Here is an 18,914-nt window from a genome sequence, read left to right as displayed (position 1 = left end):
TGATGACAAGTTATTTAAAATCCTACGATAACTGACACGACCTATGAACCAGACACGAAATGGACCAAATAAACATAAAACTTGGGAATATGTTTTGTATGAGAATTACCGTAATGTTATGACGAGTATACATATAGAGTCATTAAAAACTTGAAAGATAAAAGAGCTATGGTCTTGAAGCTTTGATGTACTGACTAACAGAGCGCAGACTGTCTCTTTAAGTGCACAACTATGAAATATGTAGTCATTAATCGAAATTTAATTATATTTTTTGTGTGTATGATACAGGCATTGTGTTCTATTTACCATTAATTTTCTTCATTTATGTAATATTGTATAGAAAATTGCTGTATTTGCAGTTTAAACTCTTGAAATAAATATCATTTTCATAAATTGAACAAGGTACTTAGATATATATTACAACATTTTATAACTTACTCAGAAAGGCAACTCCATTTTCTTGGCGACTTTTTTGGTCATATTGAAAATCTTCTTTTGCGTTGTCATCTGTGCATGTGGAGCTCATGCTTTCATTTATGTGAGCATATTTTAGGTAGTGCCATGCAAACGAATATTTTTTACATTAAGTCTTATTATGAAAACAGAAGTGGAATAAATATGCTATTGCATTACAGAACAATTTTTATCTCATATGGTAGTAAGAATGTTATTGAAACGGTAAAGATCAACAGACAATTGTTCTGGCATGAGATGGCACTTGTTTAAGTTGGTACCAACTCACCTAGTATTTTTAAGCAAGATGAGTCAGTTCAAACTTAACTAGAATTCATAAAGACAAACATTCTGACTAGGCTTCCTGTATTTCAGACAGATTGTTTGGCGTAGTATTGACAAGATTTTTTTTATATTTGATTCAGTGACCGAGTTAGCGATACAGGGTGGCCCATTTTTGAACTGAGTATAGCTTTTGTTTACGAATAAAAAGAAAATGATAAAATTTCATTTCCATCAGGCAAGTTTTCTATGATTGGATCTAGTAACATAGTTTTTAAATACAGAAAAGCAAGCTTGAACCTTGACCTAGAGTTTATGAAGAGAAATATTGTAATCCGGTATTATCAAGATTGCCCAAGAAACGTTGCTGGTAATGTGTTAACAATGTTAAATTAAGACAATTCAGACGAATTCATAGATTATTACTCTGATGGTACGTAATCAGTCTTACCCATTATCGATATTTTGCTAGATTTTGTGACCGTTAACCTTCTATGTAAGTCTCATGACGACTTCTCAATATAACTGAAGAGTTACTTGAGCAAGCTCGCCTTTTATCTTGACAGTGTGTTACGTGGAAGGATATCTTCAAGTCATTAAATGAGAGAGTATCTAAATGAAAATCATGAAATACACGCGATTTCTTTCTTTCTTTTGTTTATTTTTGTCTTCTTCTGTGTCCCGCAACGTCACGCTGGCGGTGCCCTGTTGGAGCCCAATTTGACCAGGACTTAGGGTTTATACACTCTCAGCCTTGCCATATATCCCTCCAATATATCCAACACAAGCGTTTACAGTTCTCGTGACCTTGGTTTTAAGTTCCAATTTGATGTTATAACATCAGTTTGCTTAGATATATCATGTGTAAGTTTCACCACAGTTCTGTAAGCGGTCAGTATTTTGTGTTTTCTCGGAGATATCATGTGGAAGTTTGACCATAGTTGAGAAAACGGTCAGATTCGCTATTTTTGTAGCATGTAATTGTTAATATTGTCCAGATAACTAATGTATCGTATTAAATGCATCGTAATGTTGACTTCGTAAACTGCGAAAGAAACACAAGTTCATGTAGTAAGAGATCGCCGACTAACATTAATTACATGGCATAGCCATTGCATATATGCACAAGCATTTCACTTGTTCAAAATTCAAATCATATAATACCACAAGTTCTTATAACGTATTTTGTAAAACGGTTCACTTTTGCCTCAAAATGGCTTAAAAACTGAAAGTTTCTAAATGTAGTAAAGAACATGTTTTCTTTCATCAAGAAGTATTGTTTTATCAAATAACACAATACAATTTACTATATATTCATTATAGAAGAACTTGTTTGACATAAATAAAAATACGTGTACCATTATGGGTATGGGAAACCTTCAGTTTTTAACAGAATTTTTAAACAAATCTGAAATTTTCACTACGAGCACAGCTGTCGACCACAATCAAAAAATGACCATAAATTCTGTGAAAGAAGCTGGACCTATGGTCAAAATTTTTTTGTGGTCCTTGAGTGTGCTCACTACTAAAAATATTTCTATGTGACCTAAATATCGCAAAAATTGACCATTTTCAGCAATATTCAGTGATTCATGTTGAACAAAATGATAAATATTTTTATGAAAAACTTAATCCCTTACAAATGATAAACATTCTGGTAGCAAACAATATAAAGTTGTTCAAATTTTAGCCAATTTGAAAATTTTCAAAATTGCATAGGCCATATAAGGCTTAAGTGAACTTTGTCCTTTGCTGATCCATTAATAAAGGAATCTTTTGGTAGGCTTTTCAGGTGTTCAGGTAGTTCTTGTTTCTATGAAGTTTGGTAGCTTTAATGCAAAGTCACCCCACAAAATGTCAGCACTGAAAACTTGAAGTAAAAAGAGGAACAGTGTGAAATTACTACAGCTATAACTGAAGGTGATGAATGTAGCCCCGCACGCGCTGAATCAGTACATTGCAATTTGACGCACACAAGATTGCATGATTATGTGAACTGTAAGTTCATAGACTCTATGCATATAGTATAGTAACAAAAGACAAGTCCCATAACTCTGCAGAATTTTTTTCTGAAAGAACCTAACATGTACCATGCACAAGTAAGATTGGTACTGATCACTTGTTTCATTAAACTGTATGCAATGGTTCGGGAGATTATGCGCGCACAAGATTGCATATACACACTCTATATATAGGGCATAGTAACAAATAACTAAGTCCCATAAAACTGCAGAATATTTATCTTCAGGAACGTAACGTAAACCGTGCACAGCTACGGTTGGTTCTGATCACTTGGGTAAAGTTTCATTAAAGTATCTCAAAGGGTTCGTGAAATTAGGCGCGCACAATATTACAGACTGTATGCATATAGTATATTGACAAAAAAACTAAGTCCCATCACTGTGCAGAATTTTTATCTGAAGAAACCTAGCATGCACCATGCACAATAAGGGTTACTACTGGTCACTTGAGTGAAATTTCATTACATAGTATGCATGGCTTCAGGAGATTAAGCATGTACAAGATTGCATATGCAGAGTCTATGTAAAAGTATAGTAACAATTTTTTTTATTGGGTTTAAAGTCGCACCGAAACAATTATGGGCCCCAGGTGTCCCTCCGTGCATTATTTCATCACGAGCAGGCACTTAGGTAGAACCACCGACCTTCCGTAAGCCAGCTGGATGGCTTCCTCATAGTAAAATAACAAAAATCAAAGTCCCGTAACTCTGCATTTCTTTTTTCTGAAAGAACCTATAACATGCACCATGCACAACTACTGTTGTTACTGATCACGTGTGTGAAGTTTCATTAAATTGTGTCAAGGGGATGAGGAGAGTTGGTTCGCGCAATATTTCGTCTACAGACATACGGACAGACGGACATACAGACAGTCAAGCTGAAACCAGTATACCCCGTTACTCCGTTGTTCGGGGGAGGTACAATAGTAATTTTGTTTGCCACTAACGCGCCTGTACACATCATTTTTGATAGTATAGCCAAGTTCGCTTCTTTCATCGTGTGGCAACTTTAGCATGGGCGTAGACTAGATTAAATTTCGGAGAGTATCGATGTGAGAGAAACTGGCTCATAATATCTGATTGTACCTCAATATGCTCGTACAAAATTGTACTACTTGACATACATTGGAATTAGGTTTGATATCTCTAAACAAGTCTGTAAAAATTTTGTGAATTTAACTTATTCTTTGTAAACATTTTGTTCAAAATTATCCAAATCAGAAAGTAAAACGTCCATGGACGCGAAGATATGATTGGTTGTTTTCCTGTTTTGGTCACGTCCTGTGTTGTAACATTCAGTAATGTCAAGTTTTCATCAAGTACATGCAGTATTTTTCTTTGCGTCCCTGCTAATTTTACAACAGTCCGCCTTATAGCATTTATATAATCATCCGTACTTACGCACTTACGTCAAAGAGTCGATGAAACAAAGAGCCAATGATTGGAATCAGGAATCTTTTAATTCTGATGAATGTATTGCTATTGAATTTAGCACACAAATTTAGTAAGTATATTTCAGCCAAGACAGCTCCTGTTCTAAACTTTTTATTGTGAGAATAAAACTGAGATTCGTCTTGAGAGAATTATACTTCAGTACTGTTTGCGTAAAGCTCCTATCAATCTTATCAGCATCTTCTGAAATATTAGAGATAAACTGGTTACAGGGATCTAGGTCTAGAGTGAGTGCTATTTTCCATGCACTTCGGATGAAAGTAACCTGATTATTTTTCATTAACACCACGTTATCTCTTAAGGTGATAGTGTTGGCCTCGGGAAATGTGACAAGCAAAAGTATAATATTTATCTGAATAAACATAATGATGACTTGAACGACAATAAATTGTTTGTCAGCTAATTGGTTTCACGATTTCACCAACGTACAGTAGAGAACTCCAGTAGGTTAAATAAATTTAAGCCACCACTATATCGGAAACGGTCTGCGACCGTCTTCATAAGTTCAGCATAATTCAGCATAATTCGCATTATGTAATGAACACCATAACATACAGTATAAAATTTATACATCGAAGTAAACGTTGACCTTTACAATATACATTGATTATTGTATGGCTATATACTCTCATGTACATAAACGTCATTGTCTTATTTTGACCTGTGGGGCAAATAAAATATCATAAATACACAAAAAAACATCATATAAATAAAATCTGAAAAGTAGATCCCTCGGAAGCACCGAGAACAAGGCAAACAGTGAAAAATTCAGACATTGTAATTTTACGCACACAGGTATGCATAATTATGTGGACTGTATATATATAGACTCTATGTATATAGTATAGTAATAAAAATCCAGTAAAGTCCAATTAGCCTCCATACAATAATTTAAGTAGGGCGTTAAGTAGGTTCTTAATCTGAAAGATTTTGTCAATTTATTTTTATGGGTTCTGATATAGAACTGAGTCGGATACAAAGGGGAGAGGTGTCTTTTCCTTAACGATGAGGGGAGTACGGGGTGTACCTACGAACAAGCTTACTTTTCCTGGAATTATCCTTTAGAAATACTGTGTGGACTACATCTGATGTTATCTCTGAGGCATAACGGTTGACATATTTTGCCTGTTATTCTTTTCTTGGTCTTTTTCATGTTTTGATAGGTAACCCTGAATGTTTTATGTTGTAACTCGAAGGCGACTGTGTGTTCTTTTTCACCCATATATCGCCTGTACAGGCAAAGAAAGTTGTCTACGGATAACTAAGGGTCACGACCATACATGTGAAAAAACTGGAAAAACCCTGTGGTTTCACAAGGGCTGAAGCGATGCCTTGCAACAGCAGCGTGTAAACCTATATCTCACGATTGTGGTTCTGCGGTTCGTGAATAAAAACTAGTTTCAGTCTTTGGTATGTTTAATTCTTTAGTATTTATACTTTATTCACAAATTAAGAAGTGTCCTCACTGCGCCGTATCTAGGGAAACGGGGGCTCCGTGGCCGAATGGTTAAGGTAGCTGACTGCAAATGAATTGCTCCTCATCGATGTGGCTTCGAGCCTCACTCGAGGCGTTGAATTCTTCATGTAAGGAGGCCATCCAGCTGGCTTACGGAAGGTCGGTGGTTCTACCCAGGTGCCCGCTCGTGATGAAATAACGCACGGAGGGACACCTGGGGTCTTCCTCCACCATCGAAGCTGGAAGGAAAGTCGCCATATGACCTAAAATGTGTCGGTGCGACGTTAAACACAACCAAAAAAAAAAAAGAATCTAGGGAAAATCTCCTCAATCTATTTGGGCAACCGTTACTGCAGTCTTATTCTTGATTGGGAACACTTCAGCATAACCTGTGAGCCATTCCACAAAGGCTAGTATATATATATATTTCAAGCCATTGTCTGAGGTAGTGAGCCTGCTCTGTCTACATTTTCTTTAGAAAAGGGGTAGTTTGGTATATCTCTGTCCAGTATTTTGTGTGTTTTGTAATCTTATTTGAAAAACATCACACTTCGAAATATATTTAAGTACATGTTTGTACAAGTTGGACCAGAAATATTTCCGCTTGATAGAGACATAACATATATCTGCCCCCTGGTGACCTTACTCTTGATATTTGTAAAGTACAGCTGTATTTACATGGGAGTTTATGCATAACTTAAGAATGGGTTAACTGTCTGGGTCTGATATATAATAAAGGATATCGTCCAAAGCGACATATCTGTTTAGGTCTGGCCGGGAGATGAACTCGTAACTGTTTTTAATCTGGATAAACGATTTGTCCTTGAATTGCTTATTGGACATGCCAAAACTGGTTTTGTAACATCCTCATGCGGATTAGGGACAAAGCTAACAAACTATTTAGGGTTGATAAAATTTTTGTGTATGACGTTGACCTTGAATGTATTATTATCAATGTCATCACAGCGGTAAATTGTCGTCTCTTTCTCAAGGTTAAGAGGAGGGTGTGTCATGCGAGACAACATGTCAGTACATGTGTTTTGCGCCCACTGATGTATTCAATTTTCACATCATAACCTGAAATAGCCAACGCCTACATTTGAGCTTTCTTATTGGCAACTGGTGTGCACGGGCGGTTTGTGGTCAGTCCGGCAGATCACTGGAGCGTTTCTTATGAATGTATCAAAGTGCTCGAGGAAATATCTTAATGAAAAAGGCCTCCTTCTCTATGATCGACCATCGCTGCTGGGAGCGGCTCAATTTATGAGACAGGAAATGTATTGGCCTTTCACAGGGCATATTTGGCAGGGTCTAAAGTTGTACCGCTGCTGTCGGTATATATTGCATAACGTTTTGTAACGCTAGATTAAGCGAGGTACGGAATAGTGCTAAGGTTATCTTTCAATGTCTAGTAACATTTTTTTTCATTCCTTCCTCCAATTAAATTTAGCGTAGGGGTTCAGTCATGCGTTAGAACCTGAGAATTGCGCATCTAAAGTTACCACTCCTCCCTAAAACAGCACGAAAGGGCTTGGTTCACTAATGTACGTAAATGGCACCGAATTAAGCCATATTATACATTACTTATTCTACATTGATACATATGCTGTTCGTAACAAGTAAACACAATGCTTCATATATAAGTAATAAACTTTGAAAAATAATGTGTTGTTGTGTTTATATATTACTCCAAACATGCCCCACTTTCCAAAAAAATGTGAATTTTCCATGAAATTTGAGACTTTATTTATGATTTTCGCCTTGGCGGCATCCTTTACCAGTCTTAATATTTTAACCACTACTTCGTACATTAAAAACCAACAAAAAGTGCAAAAATCATCGCTGGTGAGCAATGCCGCCATATTCAAAAACGAAGAAAACGTCCGTCTCAGAGACACATTTTTATCCGAAATTACACAAGCCTCGATTTCGGTAAAATGACGTTGAAGTTGACGTCACTTAATTAGATATTTGTTTTCATTAATTTGTTTTTTCAAGCAACAGCCATTAGAGCTAGTGTTAAAATCAATATAATATCGGACGAAGATTTTTAAGTTTAAACGTTTCAACATTTAGTGAAATATCACAAACCTAATGAGTGAATTAGCGAATTGTTTCCCTTTGAAATCAACACGCCATTATCGGTGGATACATGTCTGAAACTGGGTCAGAGAATACATGCAGTTATTGCTCTGAATATACGCGGATATTTAAAGTGCATGGCGGATTTAATAATTGTTATGGTAAGTGTTAATTTTCATTATAAATTTATTCGTAATTGGAGGCAAAACAAAATGGACAGACCGCTTCGTTTGTTGACTTATCGAAGATACAACTTTGCAGCGAAAAATAGCAGTGTTGACATTTCGATTCGACTGTCTGCTGTCAAATACTTTTAATATCTTTCCTGTGTATTTGTAAGTTTTCATGATGGCAGAATATACTTGTAGCCAAGACAGTCGGGCATCTACTATGTTAAGTAGGCCTACATTCTGTATGAAACTTTCTATCTAGAAATTGTAAAGAGGTAAATGAACTGATGAACAGGAATGGGCTATTCCAGAAAAAATGCCCCCCCCCCCCCCCCCCAACTGTGGAAGCAGTTTTTTTCGGCGAAAATTACCTCCTGGAGACATTTTACCCCCCTCTCCCCCTTCCACACCCCGGTTACCTGAAAATACCCCCTCCCCTTCCTCCCAATAGGATCCCTCCAAATACCCCCCTACCCTCCTCTCGGGTTATTTCAGAAAAATATCCCCCCTCCCCCTTCCACACCCCGGTTACCTCAAATACCCCCCCTCCCCTTCCTCCCAATAGGATCCCTCCAAATACCCCCCCCCCCCCCCCCCCACCCACTCCCTCCCCTCCTCTCTGGTTGTACCAAAAAAATTGCTTTCACAGGGAAGGGTGGATATTTTCTGGAATAGCCCAATATTACAAGATATTGTACATTGTTTAAACTGTCACAGATGTGAACAATTTAATAATTACATGGTCATTATGCACAGTGGAATCTATGAAAATTGAAAATTATAGTACAATAACACAGGAAAAGTGGTGTTTTAAATTGTCACTTTTTGTTGTAAATATAGGAACTAAAATAGACCTCTTAAAAATTTCTTAAAAATTCTACATGCAAATTACAATAAAAACTACTTTTTTTCATTCTCACTACTGCCATTACTGGTAGACAGCATGCTGATAGGCTACTAAATAAATGAGAAATTCTTTTTTTATATTTTTCAGGATAATCTCCAGCAGTAAGAAATATAAAGGCTCACTGCAGTTTTGAGTGCTCAACAAGTATTGACCCCATACTATGCTCAGCAAGTAGGGCCCTTGTATTTCTGTGAATCCTCATGCAGGTATAAGATTTTGAAGTTAGTGTTTACATTCATATCAGTGTCAGTATCCTCAAATGCACTTTTTCAATATCAATTTTAACTATGAAATTCCATATATCACTTAATTAAATTCCATAGTCTTCAGACAAATCATGACTCTATGAATAAAAGCTTCAGGCCTGCAGTGCATATTTTACATTGGAATTATAGTGACACCTTTGCAGAAATTTTGTCAAGTAAAATGATCTAAAGGAAGTTATGTTTTGTTAAGACTTGATATTACTAATTTCTGTGGGTTTTTTTTTTCACTGAACTTTCTGTAAATCCCTGAAATTGGGTTGAAAATACTTCATTGCTTTATAATAAAGATGCTATATCATAAGCACTGTGAATTGGAATTCAATTAAATTTTGATAAATACAAGTTAATGTTAAGCAATGTTTATAAGAAAGGATGAACTGTTTGGTCAGTGTTGATTCACTCCATTTTTGATGAGAATTTAATACATTTCTTATAAATTGTTCTTGTTTTTGTATGAAAAGTACAGTACTGCTGTTGGAAGAGGAGCAAACAGTGTGGTATCTATGGTCCACCATCACTTCAAGCATCATGGCTAAGGAGAAAAGAATGTTTCATTACATATGGCCAGTTATAGTGGACAAAATAAGAAAAGTGTTGTAATAAGGTAAGAATTCCCAATAAATAAAGAAATATTTATTAAGCACACAGAATTAGATGTTGAAATATTTAATTTTACAGTGTGTTCATACACTTCAGTTAGGAAAGTCACTAGTTTCCAGTTTATATATATATAATGTGCATAATTTTATCTAAATGAAAAATAATATCTCCACTGATAAACATTGAATTACAATTTGAATATTGCATACTTACCCAACATACTGTATTAAGACTTAGGTGTGTATGTAAGAAAATAAACTGTGTAGCTGGCATTTATTTGTTTTAATAAAGTGATGCTATGTTATATTCTAAGGACTCACTATCGCTACTTAGAAGTTTTTGTTTAAGAATTTATTGTTTAAATATACCCGTTATTTTAGCTATGGAATGTGGCTTGTTATGATGGGTCTACATGATGACTTGGAGTACAACCTGACTGAGGCCCGGCATACAGAATTCAGTCCTGTACATGTTTAGGTATATTTGGCTTGAGCCTCTTTAATCAATTATGTTTTTATTAATAATCAAGTATTGATAAAACTTGCTGCAGAGATCATGTCTGTAAAGAGGCCACTTATATTAAAATACCACAGTTTCTGTTTATGTTTGTGTTGTTAAAGAGTGTCTAGCTCACTGCAAGCAAGTTAATCAGAAATAACATAATTCTAATAAAGTAACTGTTTTTTTCTTAACCAGGTTAAAGAACTATTTGTTAAAATGAGATCAAAATCATGGCCTTACTTGATGTAGAATATGTGCGATGGTTGAATTTTTCATGAAAAGAAGTTATTACTGTAATAAAATTCTAAAATGTTATTTAATGTAATTGTGTGTGGGATGTCTTTTGGAATGCTGTTGTTCAGGATTGATGAAAAGGTTATGTGTTCTTTGTCTTAAATATTTGATACATTTATCATTACAGAATGTCTTCTGCATGACCTGGTATAGATAGTATTCTTGAAGGATTATAACTTCAACACAGAGACGGAGATTAATATTTTAGGCAGAGGGTTGGCATGACAGGCAAATTCACCAACCGTATTACCATTCCTGAGCTGGATGCCAGTCGACAGTGGTACCTGTATAATGAAATAGCGCCCCTTTGCAGCAGCAGCAATGTATGCTCAATACCAGCAGTGTCAAAGCCATTAAAATTGATAATTCAAGTCATTTAAAACGAAGAATGAATGGAAAAAAGTGTTTAACATTTAAAGTAATACAGAGAAAGAGCTCTGAAATTTTGATTAATTTGAAAGTGTTTTTGATTTTTTGAAGATGTACTAGACCCAAATTCCATATATTTGAAAAAAACAAATGATACATATAGTTTATGTAAACATTGAATTAACAACTTTATGGTGTCAACAGTGCTATGCATTTGTTAAATATTGACTCACTATATACATGTAAGGCTGAACACAGTATAAATGTGAAATTCATCTAAAACACTGGAAGATTTTTCAACAATAATTGTAACATATATGGCAGTAATGTACATTTTTTTCATTACGACAGTTGGATTATATAGATCTACGGATATTTTCTGCTGTATTCAAACTGCATGCAATCATTTCTGTCGGCAGTATCATGTTTATTTTCCCTTTTCATGAACAATTAATTTAACCTGTCTTGAAAGCACAATATATGTATAATTTGTAAAACATACATTGGATTATTGTGGAAACAATTTAGTTTTTGTATGCCTAATTATATATTATTGCCATTAGTATCATCTAACTCTTTTAATATGATCAAGACATTTAATAAGGCAGTTTTCTTAAACTATTAATGTGTGTTAAATGAGATTATGTAGTATTATGTTTACGGAATTAACTGCGTAACCATGGAAACATTTTTCTGTTGTTCTATATTATGTCTTGAAAAAAAAACATTGTTTGAAGAACACTTTTCAGTGGTGCATTTTTTTTAATTTTTTACATGTAATGGTAAATGCTGAAAGTGTTCTACAATAACTTAGCAAAAACGTCATTGTTGTCTCATTGAAGCATATACTGCAACTCCATTGTAACCATAGCAACAGAAATATATTGTATTATTTATGAATAATGATCTTCACAAACAAATTACATATGTTATTTTTCTTAAAGAATGACCTAAATTGTTTTATTCCATAAAAAACAGACATAGCAAATATTCTCATTTTTATCTCCGTTTCCATGGCAACCATATATTTTTTTGCCTCAAATTATAGGCGTTGCTTAGGGTTATATCTTAGCATATCTGAATGTTAATTATACGTTCTGATGTAATTGTTATAAGAGATTTTCGTGTTTCCATAAAGAAAATCAATCGGTTGCCATGGCAACAGCACAATTTCAAATGAATTAAAATATGAGATTTTGCATTCTGAGTTGTTGATCATTCATTATAATAATATTTCAACAACATTTGATGTTGTGCCATTTTAACCTATAAGTGAACCAAGCCCTTTACGAACACATCATGACGCGGGCAGCTCACATATTGTTTTTACTTTCTCCGGATCAGGTTTCATACCTTTCTGACTTAAAATAAAGCCTAAGTATTTTGTTTTCTGCGCTAAACCACCCGGTTGACATGTGAATACCTCTTACTCGTGCAAATCCGAAACAGCACCTTTTCTGCTTTAACATTTGCACACAATCATTTTTCTTCTAACCTGGTTGGCAGAAACAAGTATTTGATATAGTGAAACAAACGGGTCTCTCTCTCTCTCTCTCTCTCTCTCTCTCTCTATATATATATATATATATATATATATATATATATATATATATCTCCATGTGTAAAAGTTTAATTGAATGAAACGTTAATGATTTAAACAGTCTGATTAAAACATAAATAGTTCCAAACTAATAAATTTAAAAGAAACACTGACGCAAACAGGTGGCTTGAAGTAACGTGTTGACATTACAGGTGTCTAACAAAATAGTGGGCGCCGCAACACTGCGATAAGATGGATTTGTAAGATGTTTGTGACCTTAAACGGTCCAGACATAAAGACATCGATATTATTAGCCTCACCTTACTTGACCACAGCCCGCCCGCTTAGCTCAATAGGGAGAGCGTTGGTTTACAGATTGCGGGGATGTGATTTCGATCCCCGGGCGGGGCGTATATTCTGCGTGACAATTTGATAAAGGACATTGTGTCTGCAATCATTCGTCCTCCACCTTTGTTTCATGAGGGAAAGTTGGCAGTTACTTGTGGAGAACAGGTTTGTACTGGTACAAAACCCATGAACACTGGTTAGGTTAACTGCCCGCCGTTACATGACTGAAATACTGTTGAAAAATGGCGTTAATCCCAAAACAAACAAACAAACAAACAAACAAAAAATACTTGATCGACTCGTTAAATAACATGCCAAAGATGACCAGGTCACGAGATGGTGAGTGTATACATATTTGACCTGGTCAAAAGACCATAGAAATGCCGGTTAATGTATTTCATTGATAAACTAAATCGCACAAATACTCATGAAAGGAACAGAGTGGAAAATGTATGACGATTAAGACTTAGATCTTATATTGTTAATAAATTACAGGTTAGCCTTAACCAATTTAATCAATTTAAACTTTGCAGGTGCACTAAAATAATTGCAATCCTCAAACTACATTGAAAAACATGTTTTTGTTGTTGGCCATACGCTCTCATTTTACTAAACGTCGCTCGCCAATTGACAGTTCATGTTAGATCGTTTCCTAATCTTAGAACCACCTTTCAGTTGACGATCGTATCTTTTTACGTGAATTAAAATTTCACTTTAGTCAACACTGGATCAATACAAATAACATAGGCAACCACAGTTCTTATGTATGAATCGTGGCACAAGATATTTCAATTTGTGTACGAAATCCAGACGCATTTCTTGTGTATAAAATCGATTGCTTGTTTACAGAATCAAATGCTTGTGGAGACCTTCGGCAACAAACTTAAAGCAAGCCCATGCATTTATACCAAAATAAAAATAAAAATAAAACATCTTTGGCTCATTTCTTAATTCAAACGTTAAAAATAGTTTCAATTCAGTGATCGTACAAATGTATAACGAAGTTTTTTGTTAGTGATTGTAAAAATGAATAAAGTACATAAGTATGTAAGCAATTAAAAAGTTATTATTTTCTTGAAATAATCTGAAAATATAATTATGTACAGTTAACAAACAAAATGTACTACTCGCAAACTTTGATCTGTTTACCAAAAACCGACACGATATATACTATAATGTTAAATCTGCATTTCAAAGAAACAATGACTAAGGGATATGTGTACTTACCCTTCGTAAAGTAACCTGTAAAGATAAAACGTTTCATTTTTTTTCTGTTAATTTGTATCGCCCAAATATTTTTTTAATTTTTATTTTATTTACATGATATGATTGCTGAAATATCTATTTAATTTTACATCTTCAAAACGTTCAGTGAAAAGTGTCAGCCTCTTTAGTTTCGATAATGACAGATAAATTAAATTTCTTCACTTTCTTACATTATACCTTAACAGAAATTCATCATAAATTTAGCATTCACTATTTGCTTTTTGGAAACTTACCACTCATTCAGATAAATGTACATAACAGAAACGTAGTGTCTCTAATTTGTATGTTGGGTTCGAAGTTGCTTTAGAAACTACAAAACTATTCAAGTTATATTTTATTATACCTTCGTCAAACACCATATCTGTGATATCAGCTAATGAATGGTTTACAGCTGAGTATTGGAGCCGAAATCCTTCCGTTCTGATTTCCGAATCATATCCGTTTTTATGGAATATTACACCAATGTGTTCTGTCTTCGATTTTATGGCATAATTTGGAATGTCTGAGTTGCAAAACATATTTTCCTCATCCAATATGTTTTCTATGATCACAAACTTGGTGCGTTGATTCCCTATAACAAAAATACGGTATATACAAAATTTAGAAATATGATACCAGACTGACATTTGTTCAAAAATTATTTTAAAAACATGACATACATTGTAACAGGAAAGATAAAGAGTGCGGTATAATATACATTCAAACTTTCTCGAGAGACTATATCTGCTAAGAGATGACCAATTTTTCAGTTCATTTTTTGTGATGTTAAAGAACAAATGATATTGTGCTGTGTTGTGTTAATAGACAACCTTTGTGTGTGTGTGTTTGGTTGTTGTTTTTTTTTTTTTTGTTGTTGTTTTTTTTTTACTTAAAACATTTCTACCCTACAATAATTATGTATTTGGCGGCTTTCTGCATCAAGGTGGGTTCTTCTCGCAATAACCCTGTATAACTGGCGATTAAATATATCAACGACTTGGCATGTAGGACTCTGAAAGAGTGGCTACATCGAAATTTAAATGAAAATAAGACGTAAACATGATTTGCATATCATACTCATCTTTGAACAAAATTTATCTTCTTTCATGCCATACAGAGAAAAGAAAAATGTTAAGCATTCCTTTTTAAAAGGTAGGAATATGAATTAAAAATATGAAAGTATGAAAAAAATCTATATAACGACTTTATTTAACTGGAAATAATTTTTCGTCTAGACCTTCAATTAAATTGGTATATCAATTTAGGATCACAGTGGTAACACGGCAAATGTAAGCGTTCAAGTGCAAAGAAAGAAGCAAAATTTCCTGGATGATATTGGGTTTTGGTTCCTTTTAACCTCGAAATACTGAAGCAAATGTATTTCTCTTCATCTGGATACAATGTTAACTCACTATAACTGACTATAATGTGTGCAAAGTCAAAAATATGCTACACTGATTTTAATTGATAATATATATTTAAACGCCGAAAAAAAAATAGTAAAAATGAAAAATGTCAGAATATTGAACGTTAAAAGACTTTTTTGGTCTAATTATTTGGACTAGCAATGTGGCAGCAAGCGAACTAAATCACAAGAGATTACAGTGTTACTTTTTACTGACAGAATGTATGTATTTGTTTGTGATAGAAAAACTGTAAATAGACATAAATAACAAGTCCGTTCAAATCTCAAGACCAATAAACACTAATAAATATACGAGGGCTGTTAAAAATAACGTAGACTTTGTATCTAGCTTTTGTATACGTTAATGAAGTAAAGCAAGAAATACACAATCAATTCATGATTTGCAGTCTTTCTACTAATGTCATTGCAAATTCAACGGAATTGTGATCAGACGGTATGCCTCCTTGAAAACAGTCACTTACATGAACCCGACGCACGGTGATCATATTTCAATGAAGTAAACAACGGGGATTACTTTTATTTACACTGTCCCGTGTCCTTGGAACATAGTGGGGTTAAGAGTGAGGTTGGGAACGCACCATAAACCGGTTAAAGCTCCCCTGTGGTGTTTTGCCACTGACCGTTCAAGGCGGTGCCCCATTGTGTTCCTTTATTTGTTTGTTTTGTCCTCGTGTGTTTGCTTTGTATGTGTGTGTATGTGCGTCGAACCCCGGACCTCTGGATTGACAGTCAAGCGTGTTACCAATAGACCATCGGCCCATCTGTTAAACACCATTGGTAGGCTTTAGATCCTAAACAACATTAAGGGCAAGCACCCCGACGTTTGTCGAGGAGACGCCTCACGAAACTATTAGATATTTGAAACCGATAGTATTTCACTAAATGCAAAGAAATCTTGTACAGACACGTGTAATTAAAGGCTGTCAACAGGAATACAAAGACTGGCCTCTGTTCTCAGCTTGCCTTTATTTAAGTGTTCCTTCTTGCTAATAAATCAGACCTTCTCCTGGAAATCTACAATACTTCATGGAAAACTGGTATTTTTCCAGACTCCTGGAGAGAAGCTATTGTTATTCCCATACAAAACCCGGAAAAGATGGCGCGAACCCAAGTAATCATATGCCGATAGCCCTAACTAGCTGTTTATGTAAAACTCTAGAACGTATGATCCATTCTAGACTAATTTGGTATCTCGAATCGCAAGGATTAATTAAAATCTATCAAAGCAGCTTTCGCAAACAACGCAGCACAACTGATCATCTTGTTCGCCTGGAAAATTTTATTCGTGATGCATTTATTAAAAAAGAGCATCTGGTGTCTGTCTTTTTCGATTTAGGAAAAGCTTATGACACTATATGGAAATATGGTATTATGAATGATCTTAACGAATGAGGTTTAAATGGTCGTCCTCAAACATTTATATCACAACTTTTATCTGATCGAAGTTTTAAAGTACGTGTTGGTGATACCCTTTCTGACTCTTTTGAGCAAGAACAGGGAGTTCCACAAGGTTCTATTTTATCTATCACTCCTTTTAGCATCAAAATTAATATTGTCAAATGTTTGTTATCAGGGACAGACTGTTCATTATATATTTACGATTTTTATATGTTATAGTTCAAAAATATGCGTACAATTGACCGCCAATTACAACTGAATAAAGGGAAATGGGTTTAAATTTTCCCAATCGAAAACTGTCCACTTTTGTCAATTACGGAAACATCATTGTGACCCTAAGCTTTTTCTAAATGGTACAAAAATACCCGTTGTTGACGAAGCAGATTTTCTTGGTGTTATCTTTGAGAAAAAAACTTTCCTTTGTGCCTCATATGAAATACTTGAAAGCCAAATATCTAAAGTCATTGATTTTTTAAAGGTAAATTCAGATACTGATTGTGGAGTCGATCTCATGTTTTTATTAAGACTTAATAGGGCTTTAATTAGATCTAAGCTAGATTACTGTTGTATTGTTTATGGTTCAGCAAGAAAATCTTATTTGCAAATGTTAGATACCATCCATATTCAAGGTTTCGTATATGACCAGGGCATAGAAGATGTAATGGTATACCTTTATGGTATTCGATTGCTAAAGCATTGCAGAGAAAATCCAACACAACTCTTATCTATAATTCGTTACGAAGGATGGATTCTCTCAGAGCTGTTAGGGAGTCCAAGGCTATAGAAATAAGAAATACAGTATTACTGGATAAGTATGGAACCAAGGCATATCAGATATACCTTTAGGGTTGTTGGATGGTTAGATGATAGCATATATGGGCTGCTCCTCAAGAAATAAGACTGCAGCTTTACCTAAAAGAGACACATAGGGCTAATATTCATACGATATGATTCGTTTTTTTTTCAAAGACTTCGTGTGACGGAAATAGACCAGGGAAGTACAGTTCCAGCATAAAGAGTTTACACTGTTACTGAACACCATCAGTTCTATGCAATTAGCTTTAAACATTGGGTAATCCCTCATATTACTAAGCTCGGAATTTAATCATTCAAAATCAGTGGTACATTAAGGCAAAGCAGCCAGAGGAAAGAGGAAAAGTAAATGTATTGAATATATAGGTTTAACATAGGAATATAATAAACATAGTTCCTAATCTAATCAGATACATAGGCGCATCAGCAACTGGGCCAGTTTTATTGCTCAAGACATAAAAGCCACATGCCTGGGTCATATATCACTTTCTTTTATCTAAATCATTTGTTTTTAATTGACATTGTCCAAATAAATTTATTTTCCATTTCTCTTATACTTACAATTTGGGCGGCGAAATCAGGCAACTGTTATTTAGCTGTTAGCAAAGATATTTACTTTATATTTTTTCATCTTGTTTTGTCGCATCGACACAATTATAGGTCATATGGCGACTTTCCAGGTTTGATGTTGAAGGAAGATCTCATGTGCCCCTCTATGCATTATTTGATCACGAGCGGGCACCTGGGTAGAACCACCAATCTTCCGTAAACCTGGTGGATGGGTTCCTAACAAGAAAAATTCAACGCCCAAGTGAGACTCGAACCCAAATCGGTAGGGGGCAATTGATTTGAAGTCAGCGACCTAAACCACTTGATCACGGAGGCCACTAATTTACTTTACAATTATTTATATTCTGAAAACGTACATTGACTTACCCGGGCGACATTCGATGTAGAATTCAATAAAATGTAACTGAATGGTATGGTGGTGACCAACCCTTATCTCCCACTCTTCTTTTCTGTGCAGAAATGGGAAGTTTAATATCGACATTGAAGTGAGCATCATCGTCGGTCTGTTACATGTACGAATTCCATCAATCCAAGTCTCAACAGAACTTTTCGCAACACACGCAGGAACGTCTTAAATGGTATAATAGATAATGTTCTGTTTTAATTATTTATGAATGCTTAACGTCTAATATAAATACCAATTGTAAGTAAAATATAACTATTTACGAGTTTTTTTTGGCAGTCTTTCTTCCTTTAACAACTAATTAAAATCTGGAAAGTAG

General features: G+C 34.8%; 1 protein-coding gene and 1 long non-coding RNA gene across 2 annotated transcripts in view; one reads left to right on the top strand and one right to left on the bottom strand.

The window, feature by feature from the left end:
- Window positions 1-18,914, bottom strand: part of LOC123556058 (uncharacterized) — a 174,613-nt gene that overhangs the window by 53,939 nt on the left and 101,760 nt on the right. The window contains exons 4-6 of the mRNA XM_053524194.1: window positions 18,559-18,762; window positions 14,350-14,577; window positions 13,968-13,982 (exon numbers count right to left, since the gene is read on the bottom strand). Of these exons, the coding sequence (XP_053380169.1) occupies window positions 13,968-13,982; window positions 14,350-14,577; window positions 18,559-18,762 (447 nt within the window). The remainder of the gene's footprint in view (window positions 1-13,967; window positions 13,983-14,349; window positions 14,578-18,558; window positions 18,763-18,914) is intronic.
- Window positions 7,681-12,051, top strand: LOC128549040 (uncharacterized). Its single transcript, XR_008367443.1, has 5 exons — window positions 7,681-7,906; window positions 8,910-9,028; window positions 9,550-9,692; window positions 10,069-10,165; window positions 10,611-12,051. It is a non-coding gene; the product is annotated as an uncharacterized LOC128549040 (long non-coding RNA).

Source organism: Mercenaria mercenaria, chromosome 15, assembly GCF_021730395.1.
Source record: "Mercenaria mercenaria strain notata chromosome 15, MADL_Memer_1, whole genome shotgun sequence".
Classification (NCBI taxonomy): Eukaryota; Metazoa; Mollusca; class Bivalvia; order Venerida; family Veneridae; genus Mercenaria; species Mercenaria mercenaria.
This window is presented reverse-complemented; position numbering and strand designations above follow the sequence as displayed.